This window comes from Centruroides sculpturatus, unplaced genomic scaffold, assembly GCF_000671375.1.
Source record: "Centruroides sculpturatus isolate CEXI.00-Female unplaced genomic scaffold, Cexi_2.0 scaffold109, whole genome shotgun sequence".
Lineage (NCBI taxonomy): Eukaryota > Metazoa > Arthropoda > Arachnida > Scorpiones > Buthidae > Centruroides > Centruroides sculpturatus.
In genome coordinates this window covers 527041-554818 of record NW_019384440.1, presented here as the reverse complement: position 1 = coordinate 554818, position 27778 = coordinate 527041, and the positions used below count along the sequence as shown (strand labels likewise).

Below are 27778 nucleotides of genomic sequence, written 5' to 3'. Positions count from 1 at the left end.
GAACCGTCACGAAAAATTCTTGGAATTTCTCATCCGGCCGAATTCGATCCCGGAGCCTCCAGAGCGGTAGGCCGATGCGTTAAACGCCTCGGCCTTCCGTCGGGTAATTCAGGTTAGGTGCGAATAGGTTAAGTTTAACTCTGTTGTCCGCTAGAGGGTGACGGATACCTTTGACAAGCGTTTATGCTGTAGAATTGTTTCGGATTACTCTGATATTTTTATAATAAAATACAATCTATTCAAACTTTATTACGTGCATTTAACGATTAATAGTCTTATTAATTAATGACCTTATAATAACGGAAAATAAAATTCTGCTTAAAATGGACTCCGTTTTAGGCACAATACACCCCTCCTCGCTATTCCCTTCATACATTTATAGGAAAATTTAAATTTTTCTATTTTTTTTTGTTTTTTAAACTGATTAATCATTTTTATTTTTTTATGTAACAATACGTTCAAGGCCACAGACTAGACTACTTATCTCTTCGACACTTTAGATTTACAGTGAAACACGCCGCATGTAGGGCAATCGTATGAGGCCACCTTATAAGCATTCATTTCAAGCTTCCTGCTTTGAATCAGCAGCGGATCATGTTCCTTTAAGGCCCTAGGCCTTTATATAAAAGCGTTTTTTTTTATATTAGAAAGACGATAAAATAGGCTGTATATGAGTTACGTCACTGTTGGGGTGCGAAATACACTTTTAAAGCGTTGACATAAATTTTTAGAGGCGTGTTATCTTTATGCTGTGTAATTTTTGAGGCCCCCCTCAGACGACGAGGCCTTATGCGCGCGCCTATTTTATACTCTTCACAGGCTTAAACTCCATTTTAAAACACGAATTGTTCTGTTTAAAATAAAAGGACACAATACAAGTAGATGAGTCAGCCAATTATTTTAAATACTTTGTAACGTAAAGAAAATATATATTCATCAAATTTTCTTAAAATATGCCATTTTAGTCACATGACTATAGTATGTAACATATACAGTAAATTATGTTTAATGCTGTATTTTAATCCGCTCGGGCCTCGTGGTTGATTAGTATTTATTTTATAAAGATAAAGGTTCCAGTCTACATTTTACCAAGGTTAATACACGTTAAAATAAAAATAAAAATACGCATCTATATAGTCGGCATGGCGGATATATTTCTTATATAATATAAATTCTTACTTTGAAATTTCTTTCCCGTTTAATATTATTGCTTCAGAGTTCGACATGGCCAAGGTTTAGATAGAAGACTCGAACACGTGATTACAGATAAAACTTTTAACTTTCGGTCAGGGTCGCCTGCAAATTGCCTTACAAGTGACTTTCTGTTAGTAAATAGCACGTGACCGCAGACTTAACCTATCAATTTTAGGGAAAACTTTAGCAAAGAAATGGCCGAAATTTTATTTTAAGGAATGTTACGTAAATATATTCAACTTAATAATTAAATTCTCTTATAAGTTTGATTAATGTAGTCTTAAAATATAACTTTATTAACAAGAGCGAGAATATATTAGGCATGAAATAATATGTAGATGAGTAAAAATGCCGATTTTTCAAGAGTGTTTTTCGCTGTTTAGTATAAATCTTAGGCATTTAATAAGGACAATTTTAATTTGCACACGGTAAGCGCCATCTAGGGATACTCAGAGAAACTAACCGTAAAAATAAGTATTATACACGTAGTGTCACCTAAGTATACATGTAACACATTAAAACGCGTACATAATTTAAACAAAAAAAAAAAGTATATAAAAATATAACCTGTTAAAATTGTAATGCATTTATTTAAAAAAAATAAACGTTAATGCATTTATTAAAAAAAAATAAATAAAAATTAGGCAATATACTGTATACAAGAGCTATTAAGTCTAATTGTCCTAGTGTGCGAGTGGGTATCATTTTGTTTGCCCTGTTTGAAGCTTAATAACTCCTGTGCTTTTTGTCGAAAATTTCTGAAATTTTGCAGGGAGGGTTTGTTTATTAGGGGAATCGATGCTATTAAATTTTGGTGGTTAAAGGTCGAGAGGTGGGAAGATAATGGGGCCGTATGTATCTCCAGTAGGGGCGGAATTAATGACGATTTTACTCGTTATTAGCATTTACAATTTTATATAAAACTCGACCCTATTCTCAAAATTAAGATTTTTGCCATTTTATAATAGTTAAAAATATAAAAAGCTTTTAATAAAATATGATAACAGATGGCGCCACTATAATTTTAATTGTTGTCGGGAAAGTTGAGCAACTCGTTGCTGGTTTATTATGTAACCTTCGACATTAAAACTAATATACAAGCAAGAAATAGAAGCGGTACTCGGCAGAATTTTTTGAAAGCTTCACACAAAATCATGAAGTTGATCTTATCAAAAAAGCGTATAAATTTGTAATTACAGTAGAACCTCGAAAACTCGGCTCTCGATAACCCGGCACTCCGGATAACTCGGCCACACCCTGGCAAGGCAAAAAAATCCTTAGTTAATTAATTTTCATTATAGACAGCTTTATAAAAGTATAAAAGCTCTCATAAAGTATTTTTCTGAGGTCTGTCTTATCAGATAAATTACTGTACACAGTGTATTCATTAATTTTCATTTTCATGTAGTAAAGGCTGTATGCCTTCATAAAGGACGTGCTTTTCCTTTGTTTAAGGGTATTTGGGCGGTTTATTCTCTGTTATATTCTCAAGTAAACAATACATACAAGTACAGTACAGTATTTTCTGAGGAAAAACGCATACTTATCCTTTTTTAACCCCATTCCCGATAACCCGGCATTTTCACAAACTCGGCCACCCTTCGGTCCACATTAGGCCGAGTTTTCGAGGTTCTACTGTACTGTATTTACAATCTGTACATGGAACGTTCTCCATTCTCGAAACTCCGAAAAATACATTGTGATATTGGAGAAGGGTGTTCTCCTAATGTTGTTCAGTGGACTTATGGACAAAACATCCACTGTGTTCATGATGGATGGAATCCCTTGCCACAATGCTAAAAAGATATCCATGAGCTTCTGTGGCCATAGTCACCTGACATGAATCCGTCGAGCATGTTTGAAATCTGCTGGATCGTGCAGTGCCAAGTGGGTCAACAATACTGAAGGCCAAGATAACAGAATTCGTTGATCCTGTGTTTGGCAAGGTTAAGATTTTGAAGAAAGCAAGTGATGAGATAGTGTAGGTTTTAATTAATATACATATGCAACATTTGTATACTGTGGATACTCTGACAGTATCTGAAAGTAAGGATGCTATTTATTTACGGGTTGTCTCTAAGCATATTTTGATAAGGTATTGGTTGGACTGCATGAATTCAAGTTTCCTGCCATAACTTCAAGACTGAGAATGGAATTAAGGTATCTGTTATTTGATGAACAATTAATATGAAAGTAACAGCAAATTTGATAGTAATTTTAAATATATTCTATTATTTTCAGCCTGTTAGAATTTTCCCATGTCTTAAAAATATTTGATGTAAATGGATTTAAATCAAATCAATTGACAATGATATTAAGGTAAGATGTCCAAATATCATCCCCTCCCCTAAATTTGTCTCCCGTCATACCCAATAGATCTCTCTGCCTGGGTATTGGTAAGCACTTTCCATCAATTCTCCACCTATGTCTGACTGCTGTATCTGTCTTTTCCAACAAACACTTAATTTTATTTGCTTCAATTTGTAAAAACCTACAAGTCGTGTCAAATCCTATTACCCAGAGCAAATGGTCGTCTTTATCGCCTCGGTTATTGGGTCCTTTCAAGGTTCCCTAAATTTAAAATATTCCCTTTTCACACTTCCATTATAATTTAGTAACCTCATATCATCTGATAAATCAATTTATTCAAATGATCAATGTCCTTACAAAGTTCTTGTAGATCTTGGAACTGTTGGAGAATTTTGGTGTAGTGTTAAAAGACAACATATCACATTGTCCTTACATATTTTCTCCATTTCAAGATTCAGTTAAAAATATTTTTGATGGCTTGGGTTATTCCTTTTTATTTTTATCTCATTCAGCTTCTTTGTTGAGAACCCATTTAAATGCACTAATTCAAACTAAGTCAGATCAGTTGTGGAACTGGGATATGTCTTCTATATCAGCTAAATGGGTTAATCTGTTTGAATCACGCTTGGTCTGGTGTACAACAAGTTACTTGAATTGTGAGACTAATTTTTCTACAAAAAGCTTTATTATGCAACTCAGACTAAACAGATTTCGAATTTTGTTCAAGGGTTACCGGATAAATATACCCAGTGAAGGGTGTTGTGAATTTTGTGGTGTAAAAGAAAAAGATGATCTTCTGACTCATTTGTTGAATCCTGTCAAGTGACATACCAATTAAAATGTTCTGTACTAGGGGAGGAGTTTAGATGTGATTTTTTGAAGAATGAGGTTATGTCAAAAATTGCCTTATTTAAGCTCTTCTCTTTTTTCTCTAAATCTTTGGAATTTCTTCGTTAATTTTTTATTATGAATTGAATGTATTTTATAACATTATTTAAATTGTCCCCATTGTAAGAAATTTAAATCAATAAACAATAATAATTTTCTCCATTTCGGGAGAATTTCCCCACTTAATAAAACTTAAGTCTTCAATTCAAGATTCTTAAGTATGTAAATCAAAAACATTTACATATTTAAAAACCTTGAATCGAAGGCTACAATATTTAGTAACACAATACAGAAGAAACTATTTCATATTTATGAAAAATATATGAATTTAAAAGAAACTCTGTACATATTAACAATATAATATGCTTCAAGATTGTATAATGCAAGTTTTGAAATTTAAAAAATGCAAACATTTTTCCAAAATATGCATAATAACTATTTATTATTAAGAAATTAACATATCTAAGAACTGATCAACATTTTTAATAAAATAATTTACATAATATTTAATCTTCATGTATTAGTGTACAGTACATTTTATATTGAAATTCTTTGCAGTGTTTACATTAAATTATACAGATAAATTTACAATAACTTTTGTATGTTTGAAGAGAGTGAACAAGTCAGTCCAAATCCGTCTGGTTCCAGACATAACTGTTTCACTTTACCATCTTCTATTATCATTGAGTACCTAAAAAAGCATTAAATGTATTTTAAAATGGCATCAACTTAATTTCACTTTTTTAATGTTTAAAACTATGAAATAGTACATACCTCTTGGAACGAATCCCGCCAAGTTTATCTGTAACATCTACATCCATTCCTATAGCCTGAGGAGGGGTAAGTATGTTTTAGAGTTAAACTTTATTTTATTACATATAAAAAAATGTTTACAAATTTAAGAAAATTTGCATTTGGCTGCACAGTTCATTAGTATGTGTACATTAAAGTTATTATAGAAATAACTAGTTTCCGTCTGTTTTGAGCTGTACAGTACAACTCTTAATTTTCATATTAATATCTACTTCAATGAACTTTTGATGTTCAATAATTTCATATTAATGATAAAACCAAATTTCTATAGTCAATTAGATATTATATACTGTATTTAAAATAAAAATTTTAATTATTGAATTTCTACATTGAACTGACCCAGGGCGAGGCTTGAACCTACAACCTCCGCTTGCTGTGTGAAGGTTGCAGATTCAAGTCCCGCCCCAGGTTAGTTCTTTTATTCCAGAAGGTTCTAAATTATTTAATAAATTATTAGAATAAAAATAATAATTAAGTAAATAAAAATGTATACAGAATGATCCATGACAATGGTGTCAAACTTTACAATGTTTGTAGAATAATACAATGAACAACTTTGGTTCATAAACAGGTGTCTGGAAATGCACTATTGAGGTGCTAGACAGATATTTGGTATGCCAATGTGCTGTGCAATAAGCATTGCCTGTGTGCATATTTAGGGCTCAATAAACATAACTCATGCAGTATTGAAGTCTTTCTTAATAGGCTGGGCCATACAGTCCTTGTCAGTTCAAAGAGATCTGTAACTTGGCTTATGTGACACATTTGTCCACAGCAATTTCAGCAAATGTGAATGGTTTCCAAGTGAGTGCACAAGGTTGAATTTCACCCTTTCCATCTGCAAAAGGTGCAGATGGAACGGGTAAAATCAGGGTAAACATTAGTGAAGTCATCAATCATCCTCTATATGGTACAATACCAGCATAACCAATGGTACCATGTTGCAAGTGTCATTTGAATTTGACCAATGATTATATCAGAATGTATGGCCTTGCATAAAGTGACATTCTAATTTGTGCATAGTGCCTGCTCCGATTTGTCAAATTCAAGTGGAATGTTAGATGTGCTCACCCATCAATACATATTATATACATGGTATATATTTATTAACTTTTGTTGTTAGTTTTATTTTTTATTTAAANTCTACATTGAACTGACCCAGGGCGAGGCTTGAACCTACAACCTCCGCTTGCTGTGTGAAGGTTGCAGATTCAAGTCCCGCCCCAGGTTAGTTCTTTTATTCCAGAAGGTTCTAAATTATTTAATAAATTATTAGAATTATAATTATTAATTTAATCACGAGATGGCACCTAACACTTCCCTCTAGTGACAAATTGCTTTATATTAATCATTTAATTAGCCAAATTCTAGCTCAATCATTCAGGCAATTGTCGGTTATGTCTATTGTAAAGGTTAGCATATCAACTAAAAAAATCTAAATCATACAAAATTCACTGAGAGACCAAAATGCAGCCAATAACTATAAAATTTTTTAAGTTAAATATTTATGTTCTTGTTCAATATGAATAGAAATTTAATGAAGAGTTCACTTGGCAGACTATAGTTCCACAAAATTGAGTCTTATTAGTACTTAGTTACTGCACAATATAATTATAGAAATACAGCAACTTATGCCAGGATTTTTATGAATTTATAGTATCTTATTACATTTTGTTGTTGTATACTGTGTACCATCATGAGAACATAGTACCATTCATAAACCATCACACATATTTTCAATCATCATAAATCTCTTCCATTGTCAGTGCCTCATCTTCCTACCTTTTCTTCTTCATATGGAATTTGTCTGTAGAATGCATGATAGATTGGAGTAACAAACTGAAGGAAATTTCAGTAACAAATCAAAATGTTTTGCTGCTGAAATTTATGATTTCTTGTATGCTTGATCAAGATTGCACTGAAACTTACACTGAAAAAGATTCTCCCAAACTCAGCATGCTGCAGCGCTTCATTTGCATCTTGGAAATACCAGAACTTTAGTATCTAGAAGGCATTTTTTAACTTGCAAATGCTTGATTTTTGCCAGGAAAGGGACTGTTATTGTCTTTTGGTTACCATATTTTTGCAACTTTGTTACAGTTACAATACCATGCCAGTCTTTGCCACTTTTGTAACAATAAATAGATTCTTGTTTCTACTCTTGTATTTTGTGGCACTAATTATCTTGATGAAAGATCTGTATACTAGTAATGTTGTGTTTCTGTATGGCACCAAAATATGAGTCATTGGGGCAAAAAAGTGGCTGCTTTCCATATAAATATGCTGTTATGTATCAATATATTAACCTTTCAACCTTTTAGTAAATAAAGATAAAGTGGACAAGTCAGGTATGGTTCTACCCCCAGTAGTGGAGAATAAACGTGGGAAATTTTTAAAGTATTTTTCACCACGTTTTTTCTCATTACTGTTTCAGAAAAAGATTTTGTAAATAGTTATGTCTAGTAAAGAAAAGTCTTTTTTTATTGTTACATAATTCATATTTTATGTGAATTTTTTTTGCGGTAGTTTTAGGCTAATTTTTGGCGATACCCCCAAAAAATTTGATAACTATAGTCGTCACTCACCACTGCCAAATGATCGCCCTTGACGACTATAGTCATCGCTCACTGCTGAGCGGTTAAAGGCATTAACAATCCTTAATGACATTAAATTTCTGTTCTGACCTCTGAAATGTTAGAGAAGAACAGAATGTTTTTAATATCTAGAGGACAGTATTCTTAAGAAAATGAAACCAGTATTAACATATTTCAATGCTCTCTCTTTTTCTTCCACTTCAGACCATACATACTATACATTGTTATCATTAAGACAATTAATGCACAACTCGTGTACAGACAACTGTCTTTTATAATATGCAATATCAGTCTGTAGAATGGGTGTTGGCAGTATTTGCTTCAAATCATAATAGAATAAAGGATATTGTTTGTTATAAATACTGTGAACCATCATGAGAACATAGAACTTCATAAACCATCTCACATCTTGCAAGGACTAAAGGCAGCTAAGTGACATGGCAGACTTTTGTTCTAAGTAAATTCAAATGTCTAAAATATGCTTATTTATCACATGACAGATTTGGTGGCTACAACAACCAAATCATCTGGCAGTCTTTGGAACATAAAACAACATGGCTTTATTTAACCAAAAGACATATTTAAGCAAGAAAAATTACAAATGTCACTTGGCAAACTCTGGTTCTAGTTGACCAATTTACGACTTATTACACTCAGTCTTTTACAACTTTTCCAATTAAATTTGTTTTTCAGTTATTTTTGTTTGGAAAATAAACAACGAAAGTAAATACAGTAAATATATTAAACCTAATAAAATTGAGTATATTCTATAACAAATAGTTTGATATTAATTCTATATAAAACATACTAAAATGGTATACTCACTTTTGTAAATTCAGCTGTGGTATCTGCAAGCATTCTTATCTAAACACAAAAAAAAATTATAACATTTACTTCATGTAGGAATTACAGAAAAGTTTAATAAAATTGTCATTTTTCTTAGTAAATTTTTCCTCAACTTGTAGACTAAAGAATAGTTCTTTTAGCAAAACATGTTTTCACTTTGTTAGGTAGCAAGTTTTTTCTGATTGCATGTATACTTTGAGATATTCTTGATTTTTCCTGCCTCTCCTCATTTGTTAAATGTTACTAAGCTGCTCAGATCAAATATCTGATATACAATATAGCAGCTCTCTTTCTATTAGAAGAGAAAAGATTGACTTATGATCTTCAAGTCAATCTTTTCTCTTCTGATAGAAAGGGAGCTGCTATATTGTATCTTTGGTATATTTCACTAGTTTTTTCTTATTTATGTTATGTGGCATCTTATCCTTTAACAATCAATTGTTTTCTCCAATCACACATGATCTTGTTCATTATCTGCAATTAATGTAATCAGCAAAATATTATTGCAAAATGTTTTCCATTCAATTTGATTCTCAATAATTGTCTTTAATCATAATCATTGAATGTATTTTTCACCATACTTGGTTGTATTAAATATTTTTATTTTGGTTTTGTTTTCCATTTCTTCTTATAAAAAAAAATCAAATAGAACAAATATTTGTACTCCCTCATATGTTTGTTTAAAATTAGCCTTATGTAAATAGGGAATTTCAATTATATATATATATAAAAATGGACATGTGTATCCCTATATTTCACTTTTTAGCCAAAACTACACATCGCACATGAATGATGTTTGTATGTGGTAGTAGCCCCAAGTCTCCATTCGTGCACTATGGTGGTTGCGTCTCGATAGCTATAAGGGTGCAGGAGATATGGGCTTGAAAGTGGAAGATTTTCTATTTCGATTTTAAAAATGTTCGAACCGTTTTAAATTCGAATTTGTATTCAAATTTGAATTGGTTCGATTATAGAACGATTGTAAACATTCCAGAAAATTGATCAAATTGAAAATAGTTCGTTTGACTGGACGTGAACAGGAGACATTCTGTCTGGAAATGGGGGACCTAATTCTTTTATTCTGTGAAAATGGGTAAGATTGGCTATAATGTAATTATCTTAATCTTCACTATCGTTACTTTTTGCCCAGCGAAGCGGGTCCTTGCAGCTAGATTCTAGATTACTTAGAAAAACAATCTTTTATATATATAAAAAAAACTATATTACATACAAATGTACGAACAAATAAAAACCCAGCAAAACGGGTCCTTGCAGCTAGTTGTTAAATAAAACATATCTTCAAAGAATTATATTACAGTTCTGATTGTAACTTTATAGTATAATCTACTCTACTAGTAGCCCAGGACACCCCTAGTGGGCATTCTAGTAGTAGCAGTGTCATTCCGTGATATAAATAATAAATTCCTATTACAAATAAATAATAATATATACAGTTAATAAATAAATTATACTATTAATTTAAATAATAGCTGAAAATCATTGCAAGGGACACCCTTAGTGCACATTCTAGGCATATCAAGACACATTACAAATATACAAACAGTGGTATCAATGGCTTATATAAGTAGATATGTATGTAAAATATTTAATTTAAAATTGCCACCACAAATTTTCTTTTTGTGATGGAAAAAAGAAATAATAAAATAAAAAAAAGTAGAAATGGCGACACCAGACATTGATGAATCATCACAAAATTTTCAAACAAGTTGGTGAAGACTAGGGGGTAAGCAAGTGAAGCAAACAGGGGGAGCCATCTTTGGCAGCCAGGGACAAAGCACCCTTATTAAAGTATAAAATTGTCATTCTGTAAACAAGTCTGCTGATTCAGATTTCACACTGGAAAAAAACCCTAAAATCTTATTATAATTACACTATAATTTTTTTGTTCCTTCAATAATTTGATAAAACCTGCACTCCTATTTGTTAATTTAATTCAAATAGTAATATCAGCATTGAATGATTTTTATTAGTTATAACATTGAAAACACTTTCGACATTTTATGTATGTCATTTTCGTGCAAAGAAGAGGATGTAATTTAAAAATATTAGAATTAATTTAAATACAAACATTAACTATTTTGAAAGTGGAATATAAATATAAAATTTTTGAAAAGTGCAAAGTCACATTTAAAACAAACTTAGGCATGAGAATGGCACATGCATGGAAAGATATTAGCACTAAAAATGAACAGCAGCAGATGTACTGAAGAAAACAGGAATATTTATTTTGTTACTAACAACAAAATAAATATTTACTTATTGATATTAATGAAGCAGAGTCAGTTGTAACTGAGCAAAGGTGTTTCAATCAGTAGCTGTTACATAGTTACATTTGCTGAACAATCAGTGATATTTGCATTGGTCAGATGCAGCTAGCGATACATACTGTAAGTGAAAGCTGCTATTAAATGTGACATCAAAACACCAAATATGTCTGAAATAGCACTATTGTAGAGGGCATTTGGCAGAAAAATACTCAACAGCTCCAAAACTGATGAGTCTGCTGAATGCAACCAGTAACATCATGGTGACATAAGTTCACACTTTTGAAGAGTGATAGCCAAACTCTTGAAATTTCCAACATGGATTTATTACAGGGTTCCAATTTTTCAATAAATAAAGCCTTCCAATGAAAATTATTTTTCTGTCGACATTGTACAAGAAGAAAATGCAGAATGAACCTAGTCATTACTTTTATAAGAATGAATCTTGTAAAGCTCAAAATTTTTACATTTAAATTAATAGATATAAACAATTTATTTCAGTAACTACAAGAAAAAAAATTTATGAAAATGTATCTTCAAAGAATATAAATAAAATAAACCAAAATCAATATTGGTATCTCATAATTTGTCAATATTTTTAATACTTTAAATTGTTTAAAAAGATCCTTATTAATATTTTTATACATTACCTTTCCTTCAGCCTTTTGATCTTTTCCCCAGGCTTCCATAACAAAAGGATCATTAACTGCAACACAAGCAATAACATCTATTCCTTTCTGTTTTAGTTGATCATAATCTTGAACATAACCAGGCAGATGTGTCTAAAGTAAAAAAACAAAATACCTTACAAACTATATTACAAGTAAAATAGTTATTTAATTTTAGAATTAATAAAGTAGACTCTTAATAAGAACTTCCTTAATTCAAAATTTTATTTTTGTCCAACTTAATTCCCATAGACTCAATGCATTTTGTATTTAAGTTGAAGTAGGTTGGAGATCACATTTTGGCATGGTAACACCTTGCAATTTCCAACCACATAGGAAACTGCAACTGCTGTTCCCATTAACTAGTAAACCCCTCAAAAAACTGGCACGATTGCAACCACAACTAGAAATGAAAAGTTTGTTCTATCCATGCCAATTGCAAACATGCATCCGATCAGCAAACACCTTTCTGCTATGTCATTCATGCGGTGGCAACTTTGAGAATAGTTCACCATCATGACAGAAAGTGAGAGAACTGATGCAACTTTTACAGAATCAAGACTGATTGAGCTTATTCAGGCTTATGAATGCCTGTGGAATTTTAATTCTTCATTTTATTGAAGAAAACATAATATAGCACAGGCATGGCATGAGATAAGCAAAAGTCTTTGCATTGATTGTATCATTTTTAGATTTCTGGATATAAAATGTTGATTGTTTTTAGTTTTGTAACAACAATATTATTTTAAATATAGTTAAAGAACCAAGTAAAAATAACCATTTGCAAACCAGACTTCTTTGCATTAAAAATAAACATAGAAGATCACAGGCAAAGTGGATGTGGAGAAAATGACATTTATAAGCCAATGTAGGAACATTGGTCTTCATTTAGTTTTCTATTGAATTCTTACAATAGAACAAAGTCACTGCTATTGTCACATATATGTTATATACATATTGAAGTAAATATAAATTAAATATATTTTTATTTATAGTTAAATGATTCACAGCAGTCCACTTTCATCTGCATATTTGAGGCAGAAGAAATAGATAACACTAGAAATAGCTCCATCAATAATTGTAATATAGTAGATTCCATGATAGTACAATGCATGATAATGAAATGTTTAATGAAAGAATTTTATTATCATCATGCACATCTGATAGTCCACAGCCAGTAAAAAAGAAAAAAAAAATTGTAGAAAAGAGCAAAGAAACTTTTTATGAAGTTGCAATGAATGTGAGGTATTTCAAAATGTATAATTTATTTAAAGATTACAACTCAGAATGAATAACTGAAAAAACTTAAAATTATTGAATAATACATAATGATACAATAAACAATTATTATTGTTTATTGTATCAGTAAGTTAAGTTAAACTTCAGTTACTGATCTTAATCTGCCTTATTATTTAAGATTGCTTTTTAAATATTTTGTTTTATAAATCTTTTGAATATAATATTAAATACAATACCTTTGAACATCCAGGAGTGAAGGCACCAGGCACAGCAAATAAAATTCCTTTTTTATTTTTAAATAATTCTGCAATATTCACCTTTGAATCTGGAGTATTTTCCATTAGATCAATAGAAGGAAGTGAATCACCAACCTAAATCCAGAATTTTATTAACAAAAAATATTTTAATTAAAAAATAATAATAGAATTTAATGTTCGAAAAAAATCAAATACTACATGAAAATTATATTATGTATGTTATAAAATAATTTTTTTCATGTAAAATTTTAATGATATTGATTCAAATAAATTTTAACTCAAGCATCTCGTCTACCCTATTTTAGATTAAATCAATGATTTTCAACCAGAGTGATGTGGCACACTCAAGTGCCATAAAATTTAGTTATAAGAGGCACCATAATGCTTTTTACATGTATAATTAACTCTTTCTAACCTGTTACCGGTGCGTCTAATAATCTTAATCTTTCTAATAGTGGGGTACCACTATTAGAAAGATTAAGAAAACACTGGATTAAATCTTAATAATAGAAATATTTACTGTCACTGGACATTATCTTCATAGTAATACATACATTTTGAATATTTTATACAAAAATCTCAAATCAAAAAAACTAAAATATTAATATGTTTTTGCAAGAACTGTTTCTATTACATAATAATGATGAATGACATGTACTATCACCATTGTTTACTGAAAATTATTAAATATAAATTTTTCAATTGCATACATATGTTGTTACATCAAAATGTTTAAANCGTTAAGTAATACTTCTAGACGATTGTACAAGATCAGTAAGATTTTATTATCTTCAACAAACATGTGTTAGTTGCCTATTTTCTTTAATCAATAAATGCTTAGAACTAACAACTTAATACTGTAATTAATAAAGAAAAACACCGTAATTAATAAAGAAAGTAATTCTTTTTACGTTTAAAAATTAATTTTACATGCTCAATTTTGATTTAGAATTCAACTACTCAAACTAGGTATATGTAAATAAGCACTACGATATAACCAATATACGGCAAGAAAATACAAGACTACACGAAAGCAAACATTTTCATCTGTGTCGAATGGTCCTCGTCAAGCTAATTGACATTTGCACTTAGCCACTCAGTTTATAGGTGGAAATTTATAGGTCTACAATTTTTTCAAATTGTAGCCCAATGAAATCTAACATTTTTTATTTTATTATTATTTACATCTCCAAAATCAACTTGTAGATGAACTAAACTATTAATATATACAGAAATATAACCTTAATTTATAAATGAATTATTATATATAGCTGAAGACATACTTTATCCATCTTGCTGCATATAGTAAATGTCATTTAGATAGATAATCAATATATATTGATTATCTATCTTATCTATCAGTCTATGAGATACATTTGTGCTATATTTATATACATTTGTATGAATGTTATAACATTCTTTAAAATATTAAAAACTACTAAATGTTTTCTCAGGTAATGCTTGAATCATACGAAATGAAATAAGTGACTATAAAAATTTTCATTTCTTAATTATGTTTGCTATAAAATAATCTGCATTACTTATCAAGTTTAGAATATAAAATCATTGAGTATGTAGAATATCCCATAAGTCTGGACCCATAGGAGTTTATTGTATTACCATTTCTTTCATTAAGTCACGGACTACAGCAGAATGAATTCAGTGATGCCACAGACACTGAGAAATGGGCAGAGAATTCAATAAGCTCCATCCCGACTACAGACCAATCACAGATGTGATGGTAGGCTCATCACCAAACTTAAGACTTGGATCATTTTGCACTGATAGCTCATATATATATAAATAAATGACCTAAGTGGTTTAAAGTAACATCATCTAAATTTTCTCAGTTAAAGAAATAACAGTAGCTCACACAGATATGAAGAGAATATTGTCGTTATGAACTTTCTAAATAATATAAAATCACGTAATAATAATATTATATATATAAGGTAATGGCACCAGCAGTTGACTGTTTAATGATGTTTTGCACTTTGATATTTTTTATTGCAATGTGTAACAACACAAAAAGCAAAATTCTTATATGAAAATAAAGTTTGTTTTATACTATTTGTCGTGGGAAAAAAACAAAACATTTTATTAGACCTTTGTTTACATCAGTGTTTCTCAATGGGGGCAATATCACCCCCATGTGGGCATTTTTCCATATTGGGGAGTGATTATTGACAATTTATATTTTGGGGGGCAAAAAACAATTTTCCGGGTGATATAGTAAAACATTATATTAAGAATAATTAGACATTTTATTTGTTATATCATACAATAATTAAACAAATAACATTATACTAGTGACGTTAGCCTCTGCCCTCGGCATCAGAATTTTAATGCTTGCAGCGGCGATTCACAGTGAATAATGCTTAATTTTAATTTTGTTAATTATATCAAAATCTAATATGTATTCTGAGTAAATAAATGTTTATTTGATAATTATATACTTTGTAAAAAATTAAACTAATAAACCCAACAAAATTGTTTTCGAAGTGAAGGGGGCGTAACAGTTTTATTGAAGGGGGCGATGATTCATTAGAGGTTGAGAAACATTGGTTTACATTATGAGAAAATAATTTAATTACAGTCTGTTCACCAATAATTGACCAGCAAATCGCACAATCATTTATGGTGGTCGACAACCTCACAAACGTAACAACTGTGAAAGGATAAGCAAGAAACAGACCCCTCGTTATCTTCTAAAGATCCGACAATGCCTCACTATGTGGTCGACTAGCAGAAGGTGTGTGGCGCACTAATTTTTCCCATCACCATGAGCAATGCAGTATATTATTCTTACATGTCATTGAGAAAGGGATTGCCTTATGATGCTTCCTGTAAAGATGGCTTGCCTAAACATGCTCCGATAGACTAAATACACAGGGATTTTGGCTTACATGGTCGACAATAGGTGCCACTACCCTATATATATATATGTTTACACCCAAAAACTATTCATCAGAAAGTCATAAAAGTTTGGGAATGACTTAACGAAATAATGAAAATTTTTTAGAGTAAAAAAAGTTAGTTCTAAAAACCACCACTAGAAAGCATATTATAGCTTTATACAGAACATAACAATGCATTACACGAGTTATCTGTCTAATGTGAACAAAACATTATTGTCTGCTACCATCTGAAAGCATAAAACAGCATGTTCAACAGTTGCATGCAGTGCATGCCTTGGAATATTATGCATATGGCATGCTATGCTGTCCTTAAGGTTTGACAGTGATATTAGGAAATCATAGTAGACTAAGTCTCTTAGATAGCACCAAAGCCAAAAATCGCATAGATTCGAGTCTGGAAATCTTGCAGGCCAAAATGCCACTATTTCAACTTGAAAAATGCAGTCTAGTGGCAATTTTTGGAACTAATGTTTTGATCTAGAAAAATTTCCATCATCTCATTAAGGCATTCCAAAATATTCATGGCTTTCTGACGAATATTTTTTGCTGCAGCCAGCTGGAAAATGTCAAGTTTTGGGCTACCTTGTATATACATCGTGGGTGGAAAGAAACTAGGCATTGACAAATACCTACAATTTCTATATTTCTAATGCAGAGACGACGAAAATTACTTGACACGTACCTTATTAAATGAAAATACGGACGCATACCTTAAAATTTGATGCAGACTCGTGGCATCCCATCACCTCCTCCTCCTCCTCGCATTCCGTTCCGACATCACAGACTTCGAGTGTCTCCTCCCGCGCATGATGACATTTCCGCGGGCGATAATTCAATTCTTTCTTTAACACCGTACGTATAGTGTGCCTCGACAATCCGCTTTCTCGAGCGGCCTCGCGCGTCGATTTATGCGGGTTGCGGGTGAACAATTTCCTCACCAACGCTACGTTTTCCTCGCATCGTGACGTAGATGGACGTCCACTTCTATGCGCGTCCGCAACAGAACCTTTGGTCATCAGCTTGGAATGACAATTCTTGATTGTTTCCGGACGGATTTTGGCGTGTCGTCCCTTAACCGTACGCCACCACCTCTGCACGGCAACCACAGACTTCCACACCTCGTAGCGTGCAGCAATCTGCGCTCGCTCCTGAACGGAGAGGCGGTCGGCCATCTTTCTCTTTTTGCCACGCGCGTGCGGCCTCTTTCGGCCACTGCCACACCACACTAATGAATGGAATTATAAAATTCCATTCATTAGTGTACACGCGCACACAAATTTTATTACAATTGCATTATTATTATAAAAATTACAGCTAATTCTCATTGCCTAGTTACTTTCCACCCACCGAGTATATAATATAATAGCGAATAAGTGTCATTGAGAAGGTCAATCTAATTCTTAAGATAATTTTATCGATATTCTTTCCCTGTTTTTACAATTTATCAATATTTAAACCTTAAACTGTATAATAATTATTCTGTTAGTTAGCGATTAAATTACCTTCAGCGGCATGGTTGATAAATTTCGCAAACACTTCCAATTCGTCTGATAAATCCCCCTGTTCAAACGACGCACCAACAACAATCCTACTGGCTGATTAATTAACATCTTCCCGCGCGCTATATATATACGCGGCGTATATGTCGGTGATATAATACAGGATACTGAACAGGATGTAACGAAGCGAAAGTATATAAATAAAATGTGTGCACGTAAAGTTAATATTATTCAATGTATTACATATTTCGATTTTTTAAAATTTTTATTAAAATTAATGTTGCCAGTTTTATAAAAGGAACAGATACCGGAAGCAGAAATGTTCGTGATTTAAAAGGAGTGCATTAAAATTAAAATTATTCCCATTTACATAAAATTTTAACTAACTATTCTGAAATAATATTAATCGTATGATAGCTAGTAAACATTTTAAATAAATGGAAATAATAATGCTGCCAGATAGTTTCCATTTTTTGGGGGGGAGTAACTCTTTCCGCCCTGTGGGGACTAGGAGGGCGTCTTTTAGCAAGCCCGTTACGGGTTCGGTCATGCCCTCAATGGGGTGGTTGGGTGGTGACGGACGGACCAAACCCGAAAAATTCCTCGGGATTTTTCGGCCCGTCCGGTTTCGATCCCGGATCTCCCAGAGCGGTAGGTTGCCACCTTGACTGCTTGGTTATCCAGCCGTCGATTATTAATAGTTGTAAGCTAGACTAAATAATACAATCCAAGATTGTATTCTTGTTTTATCTATACGGTGTTAGCTTTCACAGCAAAATTGAATATGTGAGCGCTGAGTTTGGCTGTATGGAGGGCCGCAATGTTCCGGGCTCCCTTTTGGGCGCTGTATCACGTGACCGGAATGACGTATGCGATTCTTTACAGGGCTATATCTCGTGAAGGGTCGCGCGTAGAGGGTATGGTTCCTTTGACTTTTTTGTTCCCACAGGGTGTCTACAATTTGGGGGGGTAGCTAATCCCTCATTCGGAACTTGAATTGTGCCGCATTATTGACGCAGTCTAAGAAATCACATAGGAATAAATAAAACAGGAAATCACGTCATAATAAATAACCCGTGTTCATAGTTTCTGTGTGATTTCTCCGGCTGCGTGATGAGTCCTTTATAGAGCCAACACATATTCAATTATAGTAATATAAGGACAAAAAGCAAATCACTAATCAAAATGATATGATTCAGATATATTTATAGCGCGCTAATTATGATGTCTTCAACAGGCCGCCACTTTACTTTGTCAAATTTAACCGTATCTAGATGATTGTTGTCCTTCTTGAAAGCAGTTTTTCTTTTAATATCATAATTTTTCATAAAAAATTTTATTTATTCAAATTTCTGCTCTACCAAATGCTGAATGTGAAATATTTATATCTCACTGCTGACACGCGAAAAACATTTTAAATGTTTAATTAATCTCGGTAGGAACATTCAACGCATGAAAGCGTGTCAATTAACTTACGTGTCCAAAATAACAATTTTTTGCTGTAAAATGCGATATATTAAATTTAATAATTGGCATTTATAACCGAAACTTAAAGAGTTTTGATGATTTTGCTGAATAATTTTTAGTGAAAAATGAAATTTTGGGAGGGGGAATTATAATTAATAATCCGTGATTACATCAGAGAGGTGAAAACAGCAATTTCTGTAAAATGACATAATACATTTACCTGTGCGATTCATAATAAGGAAATGCAATGTTATTTTACAAAAAAAAAAAAACTTCCTTATATATATAAACTTATTCCGAGAAAGATTTCCAAACATTTTCCAATTTAAAATGAAGAATTCGTTGCAAAAATCAAAAATAATAATGATAATAATTTTCTTCGGATTTTTATTTTGCTAAATATATCATGCTTTATTAAAATATTTGATGATAATTAATAAAATTTGATTTGATTTGACAACAACAGGCCAGAAATTTTGATTATTAAACGTTGTCTTTCTTTCTCATTTTGACTTTCTACTCTGAATACAGAGGTCCTTTTATCAAGCCCGTTGCGGAGTTGAGAGAGGCCCACAATAGCGGCCGGGTGATGGGAGATGGAGTACGACTGACCACATCCGAAAAATTCCAGAATAACGAAATCATATTTGCTTTGACAATAAAACAAATTAAGAGATTCGAATCCGGATCTAATGGCCTTATTCACAATCAAGGATCAATAGTTAGTGGTGCGTAATTTTATGGGCAAAACGGGCAATTGGTTTGGAGGTATCCAAACCAATCTTTCATAAACTATTCATCTAAATTTCCCTGAAAAAGTATGCCTGAAGTTAACACTGTGCATGGGGGGCCCCAATTTTGTCTGGGTACCATAAAGCTATAACGCGCCACTGAATAGTTAGAAGTAAATTAATCAATTAGTTTATTTCACTTTTATCGTAATAAGTGAACACTTATTGATTATGTAACTTCTAAACGTAAACTCTCGATCTTTGGTTGCAATATCACCACAATGAAACATTTCTTGTGGAGAGGTTGAACTCCTATTAATTTTATGTTGAAAAGGAAGACAGACATCTGAGATCTGTTTCGTGAATTACTTTCATTTTCTATTTGTTATTTCTATGATATTTACGTTAAGAAACTTTCGCTTGCCAGAATAAAGTGCAATATAGTATACTTTAACTTCCTGCTTTAAATTACGTCACTCGTAAACCTAAACCAATTATTTCTCTTCGGAAATTCCACGTCTAATTACAATTTTTTTTTTTTTTTTAATGTATCACGCATTTACCTTTTCCTTCTTCAATTCTTTAAAATTGTGATTCTAATGTCAAACACAAAAGGGGAAAAAATCAACTTTTTCTCGACTTATTCTTACTTCAAATTAACAGTAAACTCGAAAAAATTGGTAGCGCGTGTGTGTTTATATGACAATAGTAGTAGGCCTATTAGTAATAATGTGCTAGCAAGCCCTCGATTATCCAGAACGAGCACAAATTTCTGTATGATCGAATTCTCGAGAGATTAATTCACTATCATAAAATGGACATTAATATGAAAAAGCATATGTTAAACTGGTCCTGGATAATCGAAAATTTAATTTATATTGGCAATTATACAAACTGTTGAAGAAATTACATATTTATATTACAAATTAAATATTCATTATAACCAACATTTTTATGTCCCAAGAATTATTACCGTACTCAATAACAAAAGTATGCTTACTTGATTAACAATGTTTATTCTGTAATGTTGAAGTATGCACGTTTTCTTTTTTTAACTCTGCTTTGTAGGTACTAACAGGGCTTTTATTCACACCCATCAAGGGTTTGGCCATGTGTAAATTGTACTGTAACAGCTGGATGACAAGGGATGAGAGCCAACAAATCCAAAACAGACTTTAGATAAAAATTCCTGGAAGTTTCTCACCGGGATTCAATTCCAAGCCCCCACCCCAGAGATAGGCTGTTGCCTAACTACCAAATCAATGGAATAAGACAATGCCCCACTTAGACGATCTGTCAAAAAGGTGGATGCTTTCTCATCCCCTTGGATTTTCATCTCCCAGGAAAATTTTCTATGGGGAAACTAGACCCTATTTAGGTGTTAGACAAGTGAAAAAAGTTTGAAAATTCCATGTGGTCAGCCAATTGGTAAGGTGCAAACTTGCAACCAATTACTAGTACTCAACTGGTTTTATCCACTCGGCCACAGATGAGCACCCCAGCTATTGTATGAAAGTGTGCTTCAGTTTAATTAGCTGGAACGAGTGATCTGCCGAGTGGAGATATCTCCTGGGAGGATTTATGGGAAACTAGGTGTTACAAACACAAAGAAAACCTGGACAACTCCATGTGGCTAGCCCATTGGCAAGGTATGAACCCACGACCAACTATCAGTGTTCAGTGGTTTTTATTTCACTTGGTCACTGGTAGGCAAAAGTATGCTTTGACATCTCAATTTAACAAGATATGTGGCACATATCATCATGTTGTGCATGAAATAATTTGTTCCTATATTTCATAAAGGAAGAAAAATTTTTAAACTTTTCCGACTTCTCTGAATGTTGATTTTCATATTTGTAACTTTTTAATTTATTAAGTTTCATTAAATTAATTTTAATGAGAATTCAATTTCTTGTCAAAATGTGAAATGAAAAGTAAAATTTTGATGACTTGTGAGCCTATTTAAGGGATGTTTGAAAATGAAAAAGTCACTTTTAATTGATGCTATTTTACTAAAACAATGTCATGGTATCCCATGACATTGTTTTAGTAAAATAATCCAGATAGTTCCGATTCACTTTTTGCAAAGTAATGGTCTATAGATACCATGCCATCCTATACATCTCAATTGTGCTCAAACTCCTGCCATGAATTCTATGCTAGACTTCTTCCCAACTTTTTGAGCAATATTACTTTAAATCTGTTTGAATACAATTCACACCAAAACAAGAGGCACATTGCTGTTCACATAGTGCCCAGAATCTTTTAATGGGATGGGTCTGGGGTACAGTACATTGTTTTAATTTTTCATAAACTCAAGTCATCCTTTGAAGGCAGTCAGAAACTTTGCAGGCATAATGGACCATTGCTAGATCTGGCCAGAACACCACATCATCTGTATTATGGCATTTTTGGATGAAGGGAATCAAACTTTTTAAATACACTCTTTGAGGTATATATCAGCGTTGATAGATACACAAGAAATGAAAGGTTCAGACATATCCACATTCATCAATTGTCTGCCATATTAAGTATTTTTTGAAAATTTGGCTCTTCCTATAAAACTAACTTCATGTCATGCATCTGAATTGTTAATGGAATAGTAGAGTTGTATTTCAGGCACTTGTTTTGGGTCTTCAGGACAATATGTCTCATCACCTAGTGCCAATAATTTCTTTTGGCACACAGCTGAACATGTTTTTGATAATTGGTTTTTGCTCTATGCTTCTACTTCTGATTGCACTTTGCAGCTGGTTCTTTTCTGTGGGCAGTGAGCCTAACTTCTTCACTTATGTCCTACAGGGTGCTTACCACAAGAATAAGTTTTGCAGCCACTGTTCTCAATGATGTCTGTGTCCCTTTGAATATGCAATCCACTGCCTGTGCAACTTCAGCACTTCCTATGCTTGCAAGCCAACCAGTAGACTTTCAATAGTCTGAATTTCCAAGTCTTTTGAACCTGTCCAATTCTGATAAATAGTTGTTCATCGAATATTTTCAAATATTACCTAGTCTTCATTCTCTCCCTTCCTGAAATGTTTCTGTAATACTGGCTTATATGCAGAGCAAGAGTCTTTTACTATGCATGCTGACACCTTTCCTCTCCAACCTAAAGCAATATTGTCTGTAGATATGTCTATAGATACATGCATGTCCTAACAAGCAGGCTGACAATTTTTATCATGATTTGCATCAGACAATTATGTTAATGCATTGCTTTCTTAAGTGACACATTCATTTCCAAACACCCCTTTAAAAGCATGACATAAGCTGAGCAATTCTAATAATTTTGAATAAATGTAGTCACAAATGCGTGTAATGAAATAAAAACAATAATAATACTATAATTATTATTATATTTTATATACATTCTCAATATTTTTTACTTACATACTTTAAATTTAGAAAGGTTTATTTTCAAAACAATCAATCCAACAGATTTTTAAAGCTATTTCTGATAGTTTTTCTTTTAATCTTAAAAATAAAGGAAGACCACAATATAGAAAATATAAGAAAGAAAAAAAACTGATTATTTTCTGTACATAATACATATATATATTGTACTGTACATACATCCCATTTATAATTACATTAATTGTATATAGGTATTTACATACTTATTTTAATTGCTGGAAATTTTAAAGATTTAATACTCTGGAAAGATGTCGAGCTTTGTATCAAAAGCTTTCAGTTTTTATTTTTTATACATACCGGTATATATATTTCTTAAGGCATAAAATTGTTTTTCGTCAGTAAATGTTTTAATAAATAATTTTGGTCAAATTTAAACTTTAAATGCAAGAAAAACAATATGTTAAATGAGAAAAAATAAATTAATTGTAAATACAATTTTTCTAAGTAAAAAATCTTTCAATATATTAAAATTTATTGATAATACCTTCTTCATATAATCTGAAGTAATAATTACTTATAACAATAATTTTGAGATTTCAAATTCTACTTTTCCATAGAAATTTTAAAAACATGTAAAGTAACAGTTTATAATTTAAGTCAACAATGAATAATAAAATGTTTGTTCATTTTTCAATATGATCCAAAGTGTTTCAACTATTTTCCAAGGCCCCTTTTTAAATGAAATCCGATCAGTGTGGATGGATCATTTAATGTACCAGAACAATATTCAAATTTCCGTTTATGAAATTTACAGTTTCTATGCTACGAAAACTACAAATATTATAAAGAAAACTATTAAAACAGCAAAGATCTTTATCATAAGCCATCGATTAGATGTCACCGACTGGAAATATTTTAGTATCTCTGTATGGGCAGCTTCCACGTTTAAATGTGTATCTTCAACATTATGATCAATTCTGTGTATAAAAATAGTGTAATTAATAATAATAATAATAATAATTTATCAAACTGGATAAAGTTAATATAAAAACCAAAAAAACTTTACAACCCATTTGAACTAATGTTCTAGAATTCTGTAGTTGCATGCATTATAATTTGAACTCAATGGCTAGTTAAACTACCCAAAAACATCTGTCTACTCAAAATTAAATGCTGGATTGTAAAGCTTTTTTGTTTTTACACCGTTAATGTTAACATATATTATTAAAAAACTATTTTAATATCATATATATTATTATACTGTAAATATATAATAATATGTTAAATAGTGTTTTAAACTTATTTCAGAACATAAAATTTTATCGTATTCCTTATAAATGATCATCTTACCTATAAAATTTTTTTAACAATCATAATTATAAGAATCTCAATATAATTTATTATATTACATGAAATATTTTATGATGAAAATGTGTAAAATAAAAAGTTACATATTAGCAGATATGGAAGACTAAAAACTAAATGATCATAACCATAACTATTTTCATGCTATGTTAAAAGTTAACAGTTTTTGGAAAGAATCTAACTGAAAATCTTAATTATCAAGCTTTTCAGTATCTATTTTCAGAATTTGATATTTTCAATTGCAAAGGAGGTAAAACAAGATTTCTGATAATAATTATAAAAAAAATTGAAATAAAGCAATTTTAAGTTTAACTATTAGCCTTTACTCTGAAATTAAATTCTTTAATTATTCAATTACTGTAAGGTCCGAATCTAACAAATGTTTATTAAACTTCCAGGAGGATTAGAAGGTATAAAGGAATACAGAATATTATCATTAGTCCGATCATTAATATCCCACTTATTGTACGGTGAACATAAATTTATCAACCTCTTTCAATTAGATTTGTTTAAAATTATTACTAAGTTTTTAAATACATCATAACAGAAAATTAATAAGATAATTTTTTTATAGTGGTACAATATCTTTTAAATTAAAGTTTTCAAATATTACAGTTAGTAAGACCTTCCAAGAGACCTTCACTTTAGAATCTTTAAACTTTAACTATTAAATACTTTAGCCATTTTAGATCTTCATCTGGCTCTCATCAATCGGTCTTTTGTAAGTAAGTTTTTATTAAATTATTGAAATAAAACTTTTTTCCCTTATATTCTTTCATTCAAGACAAATTAATAAAAATTTTATATCAATCAGTAAGTAGTTAAATCATATGTATATATATTTATTTTTAATACAACAATCAGCAATAAGATTTAAAAGGAGATGACCTAACACAGTGAAACATTATTTTAAAAAAAATTCTTATTGTTCATATTAACAACATACCTTGAAAAATCATTTATTTTAATTTAGAATACACACTACTTTTTTCCCTTTAGATTATCATCTAGTCAAATCCCACTAATGAAAGGTATAGAAGGTATTTTTATGAAAATAAAAATCACCAATGATCTGTTCTTTCAAAAAATCTAACCAAAATGATTTTAATAAGTTTTTGGTGTCTTAATTTGTAAACTATATTTGAACATTACATTATAATTTTTTAATAAAGTAAAATATTAAGTTTAAAACTAACTTTAAATATCAACATAATAATTACCTGGTAACCATTTCTTCTTGTTCTTTTACCATATGAGCAAGTTGCTGAAATATAGTTCCAAGTTCAACTATTGTTGCCTCTATATTTTGCATAGTGTCAGTTCGGCTTTGTATGTAAGCATCCTATAACAAATTATATTAAAAATTAAATACAAAAATATAATATATTTAAATTTAACTTTAATAACTGTTTACTATTTATTTTAAATGTAAGTGTTTTAATAATTCCTTTAATAAAGTTAGTCAATTCTTTAAAATTTTTGTAAAAACTGAAAGATCAATGTTGATCATTCTTCATAAATTTTCTTGGCTAATTATGCAATGCTTCTTTAAATGCATTTATACAAACAAAAAACTAGTTTTTTTATGAACATTAATTAAAATTTTTGAATTGGGCATGTAAACAATGCTGTTTCCTTGATGAATGAAACTTAGGTATACTAAGAATACGGTGCAGAGCAGAATTATATGCCAGTATAATTTTTAAAAACAATCTTTTGAATTATTTAGAGTAGATGGACAAAATTTTACGTAACTTATCATCATCTTCTAATGACACATACCAAATATCATCCTGATCCAAACATAAGTTATGCAAAAATAGTCATTTCTGTAGTATTAACAGTTCTCTTTCATGGACATTCCATGAACATTCTCTGTCAGCCATAAGCATATTATCACAATTTTGTACTTATGATTTGATATGACAAACTACTGAAAAAAAATCTGACGTTGCTTAGATAATGCTGAATATTGAGAATAAAACACAAGGTCTGGTAGAATATTCTCCTCCTCCTGATTTTGATAATGAATAAAAAGTATTTATAATATCTTTTTCAATTACCTTTCAAGACAGAATATTCTACCAGACTATTTTTAATAGCAGCAAATTGTAATAAAATATTCATAGTAAAATAAGTAGTAAAACAGAAGTCACTTTACAAAATTTAGTAAAATTTAAAACAGAAACATGTTTAAACACAAAATAAATCTTTAAATTTAAACAATTTACTAGGTAAAGTACTATAATATTATAAACTGCAAAACTAACTAAAACATAATTAATACTGCAAATTGCAGACTTGGATTCTTGGTAACAAGTTCTAGCGTATCAATTTTTTTTCTTTATTAAGTTTGTAGTTTTATTGTATTGGAAAAAAGCAGTGTCAATTTAATATTGCTGTTTGTCACCAACTGACTAGAAGTTTACAGTTAATTTGCTTTCTGAAAGTAATGACTATTTTAAAAAAAGGACTATTTTTGGGGAAATCTGTGCTAAAAAATCTAAATAATAGTTACAAAAAATCTAAAAATATTTCCATTAGGTGCCGTAAAGTTAACAACCTGAGATACACTGACGATACACTTATTATAGCATTCAATGAATCAGAACTTGAATATATTATGAAACATCTGAAACTGAGAGCAGGGAATATTGATTGCTGATTAATGGAAGTAAAATAAAAGTTATGATAATTGATCGTTCCTTGACACAGACTAAGGAAATTGAGGCTATAAGATGGTGAATGAATTTGTTTACCTTGAATCACTTCTTACAAAGAAAGGAGGATGCAATAATGAAATTAAATGCAGAATTTGCCTTGCTTGCAATGCAATCTCCAAATTATTTAGAATTTGGAAAGATTCTGTAATCACTATTTTTAATAAACTAAAACTCATAAGAATGCTTATTTTTCCAATTGCCACTTATGCCTTGGAAACCTGGACCATAGATGCCACTTCTTGAAAGAAACTTGATTCCTTTGAAATATAGACATATACCGTGTTTCCCCGAAAATAAGACATCCGCAGAAAATAAGACCTAGCACAGATTTTGCTGAATTGCGAAATATAAGACCTCCCACTGGAAGTAAGACCTAGCCAAGTTTTTTTTAGTCGTAACGGTCATCGACAGATGGTTGAAAGTGGCCGTTGGCTTTTTGAAAGTACAGCCACTGATTGGTCAGCAGACAATTACGCCACACGGCATGATTTGCATAAGACTATGGTTGGGAATCACAGATTTGCATAACGTTACAGCTGGTGATGGCTAATTGGTCGGCCGGGAATCACGCCACATTACATTTGCATAGTGCTACGGTTCAGTAAGCACTAATTGGTCATCGAGTCC

At 31.2% G+C, this 27778-nt stretch overlaps 3 protein-coding genes across 4 annotated transcripts in view; all 3 read right to left on the bottom strand.

The window, feature by feature from the left end:
• The window catches only part of LOC111620117 (C-1-tetrahydrofolate synthase, cytoplasmic-like), a 40541-nt gene extending 39160 nt beyond the window's left edge, over positions 1 to 1381 (bottom strand). The window contains exon 1 of the mRNA XM_023361977.1: positions 1180 to 1381. Within this exon, the coding sequence (XP_023217745.1) occupies positions 1180 to 1226 (47 nt within the window). The 5' untranslated portion in view covers positions 1227 to 1381. The remainder of the gene's footprint in view (positions 1 to 1179) is intronic.
• A 3486-nt stretch (positions 1382 to 4867) lies between these two features.
• Positions 4868 to 17751, bottom strand: LOC111620130 (peroxiredoxin-5, mitochondrial-like). The gene is made up of 6 exons (XM_023361995.1): positions 17515 to 17751; positions 13074 to 13208; positions 11581 to 11712; positions 8625 to 8663; positions 5167 to 5222; positions 4868 to 5083 (listed from the first exon to the last, which is right to left on the bottom strand). The coding sequence occupies exons 1-6, from the start codon at positions 17620 to 17622 to the stop codon at positions 4978 to 4980; spliced, it is 576 nt and encodes a 191-aa protein (XP_023217763.1). The 5' UTR covers positions 17623 to 17751; the 3' UTR covers positions 4868 to 4977.
• A 5489-nt stretch (positions 17752 to 23240) lies between these two features.
• The window catches only part of LOC111620128 (syntaxin-5-like), a 34809-nt gene continuing 30271 nt past the window's right edge, over positions 23241 to 27778 (bottom strand). Inside the window, exons 10-11 of one of the 2 annotated variants that reach the window (XM_023361991.1) lie at positions 25649 to 25770; positions 23241 to 24040 (exon numbers count right to left, since the gene is read on the bottom strand). In XM_023361991.1, coding sequence (XP_023217759.1) covers positions 23881 to 24040; positions 25649 to 25770 — 282 coding nt within the window. In that variant the 3' untranslated portion in view covers positions 23241 to 23880. The remainder of the gene's footprint in view (positions 24041 to 25648; positions 25771 to 27778) is intronic. The other variant, XM_023361992.1, reaches the window with a different exon arrangement.

Excerpts from the sequence above, each read along its gene's own strand:
- LOC111620130 (XM_023361995.1), bottom strand. The coding sequence starts at position 17,622 with ATGTTAATTAATCAGCCAGTAGGATTGTTGTTGGTGCGTCGTTTGAAC. Across the intron at positions 13,209-17,514 it reads TATCAACCATGCCGCTGAAG|GTTGGTGATTCACTTCCTTC; the intron begins GTAATTTAATCG and ends TTCTGGATTTAG. Across the intron at positions 5,223-8,624 it reads CCACAGCTGAATTTACAAAA|GCTATAGGAATGGATGTAGA; the intron begins GTGAGTATACCA and ends ACCCCTCCTCAG.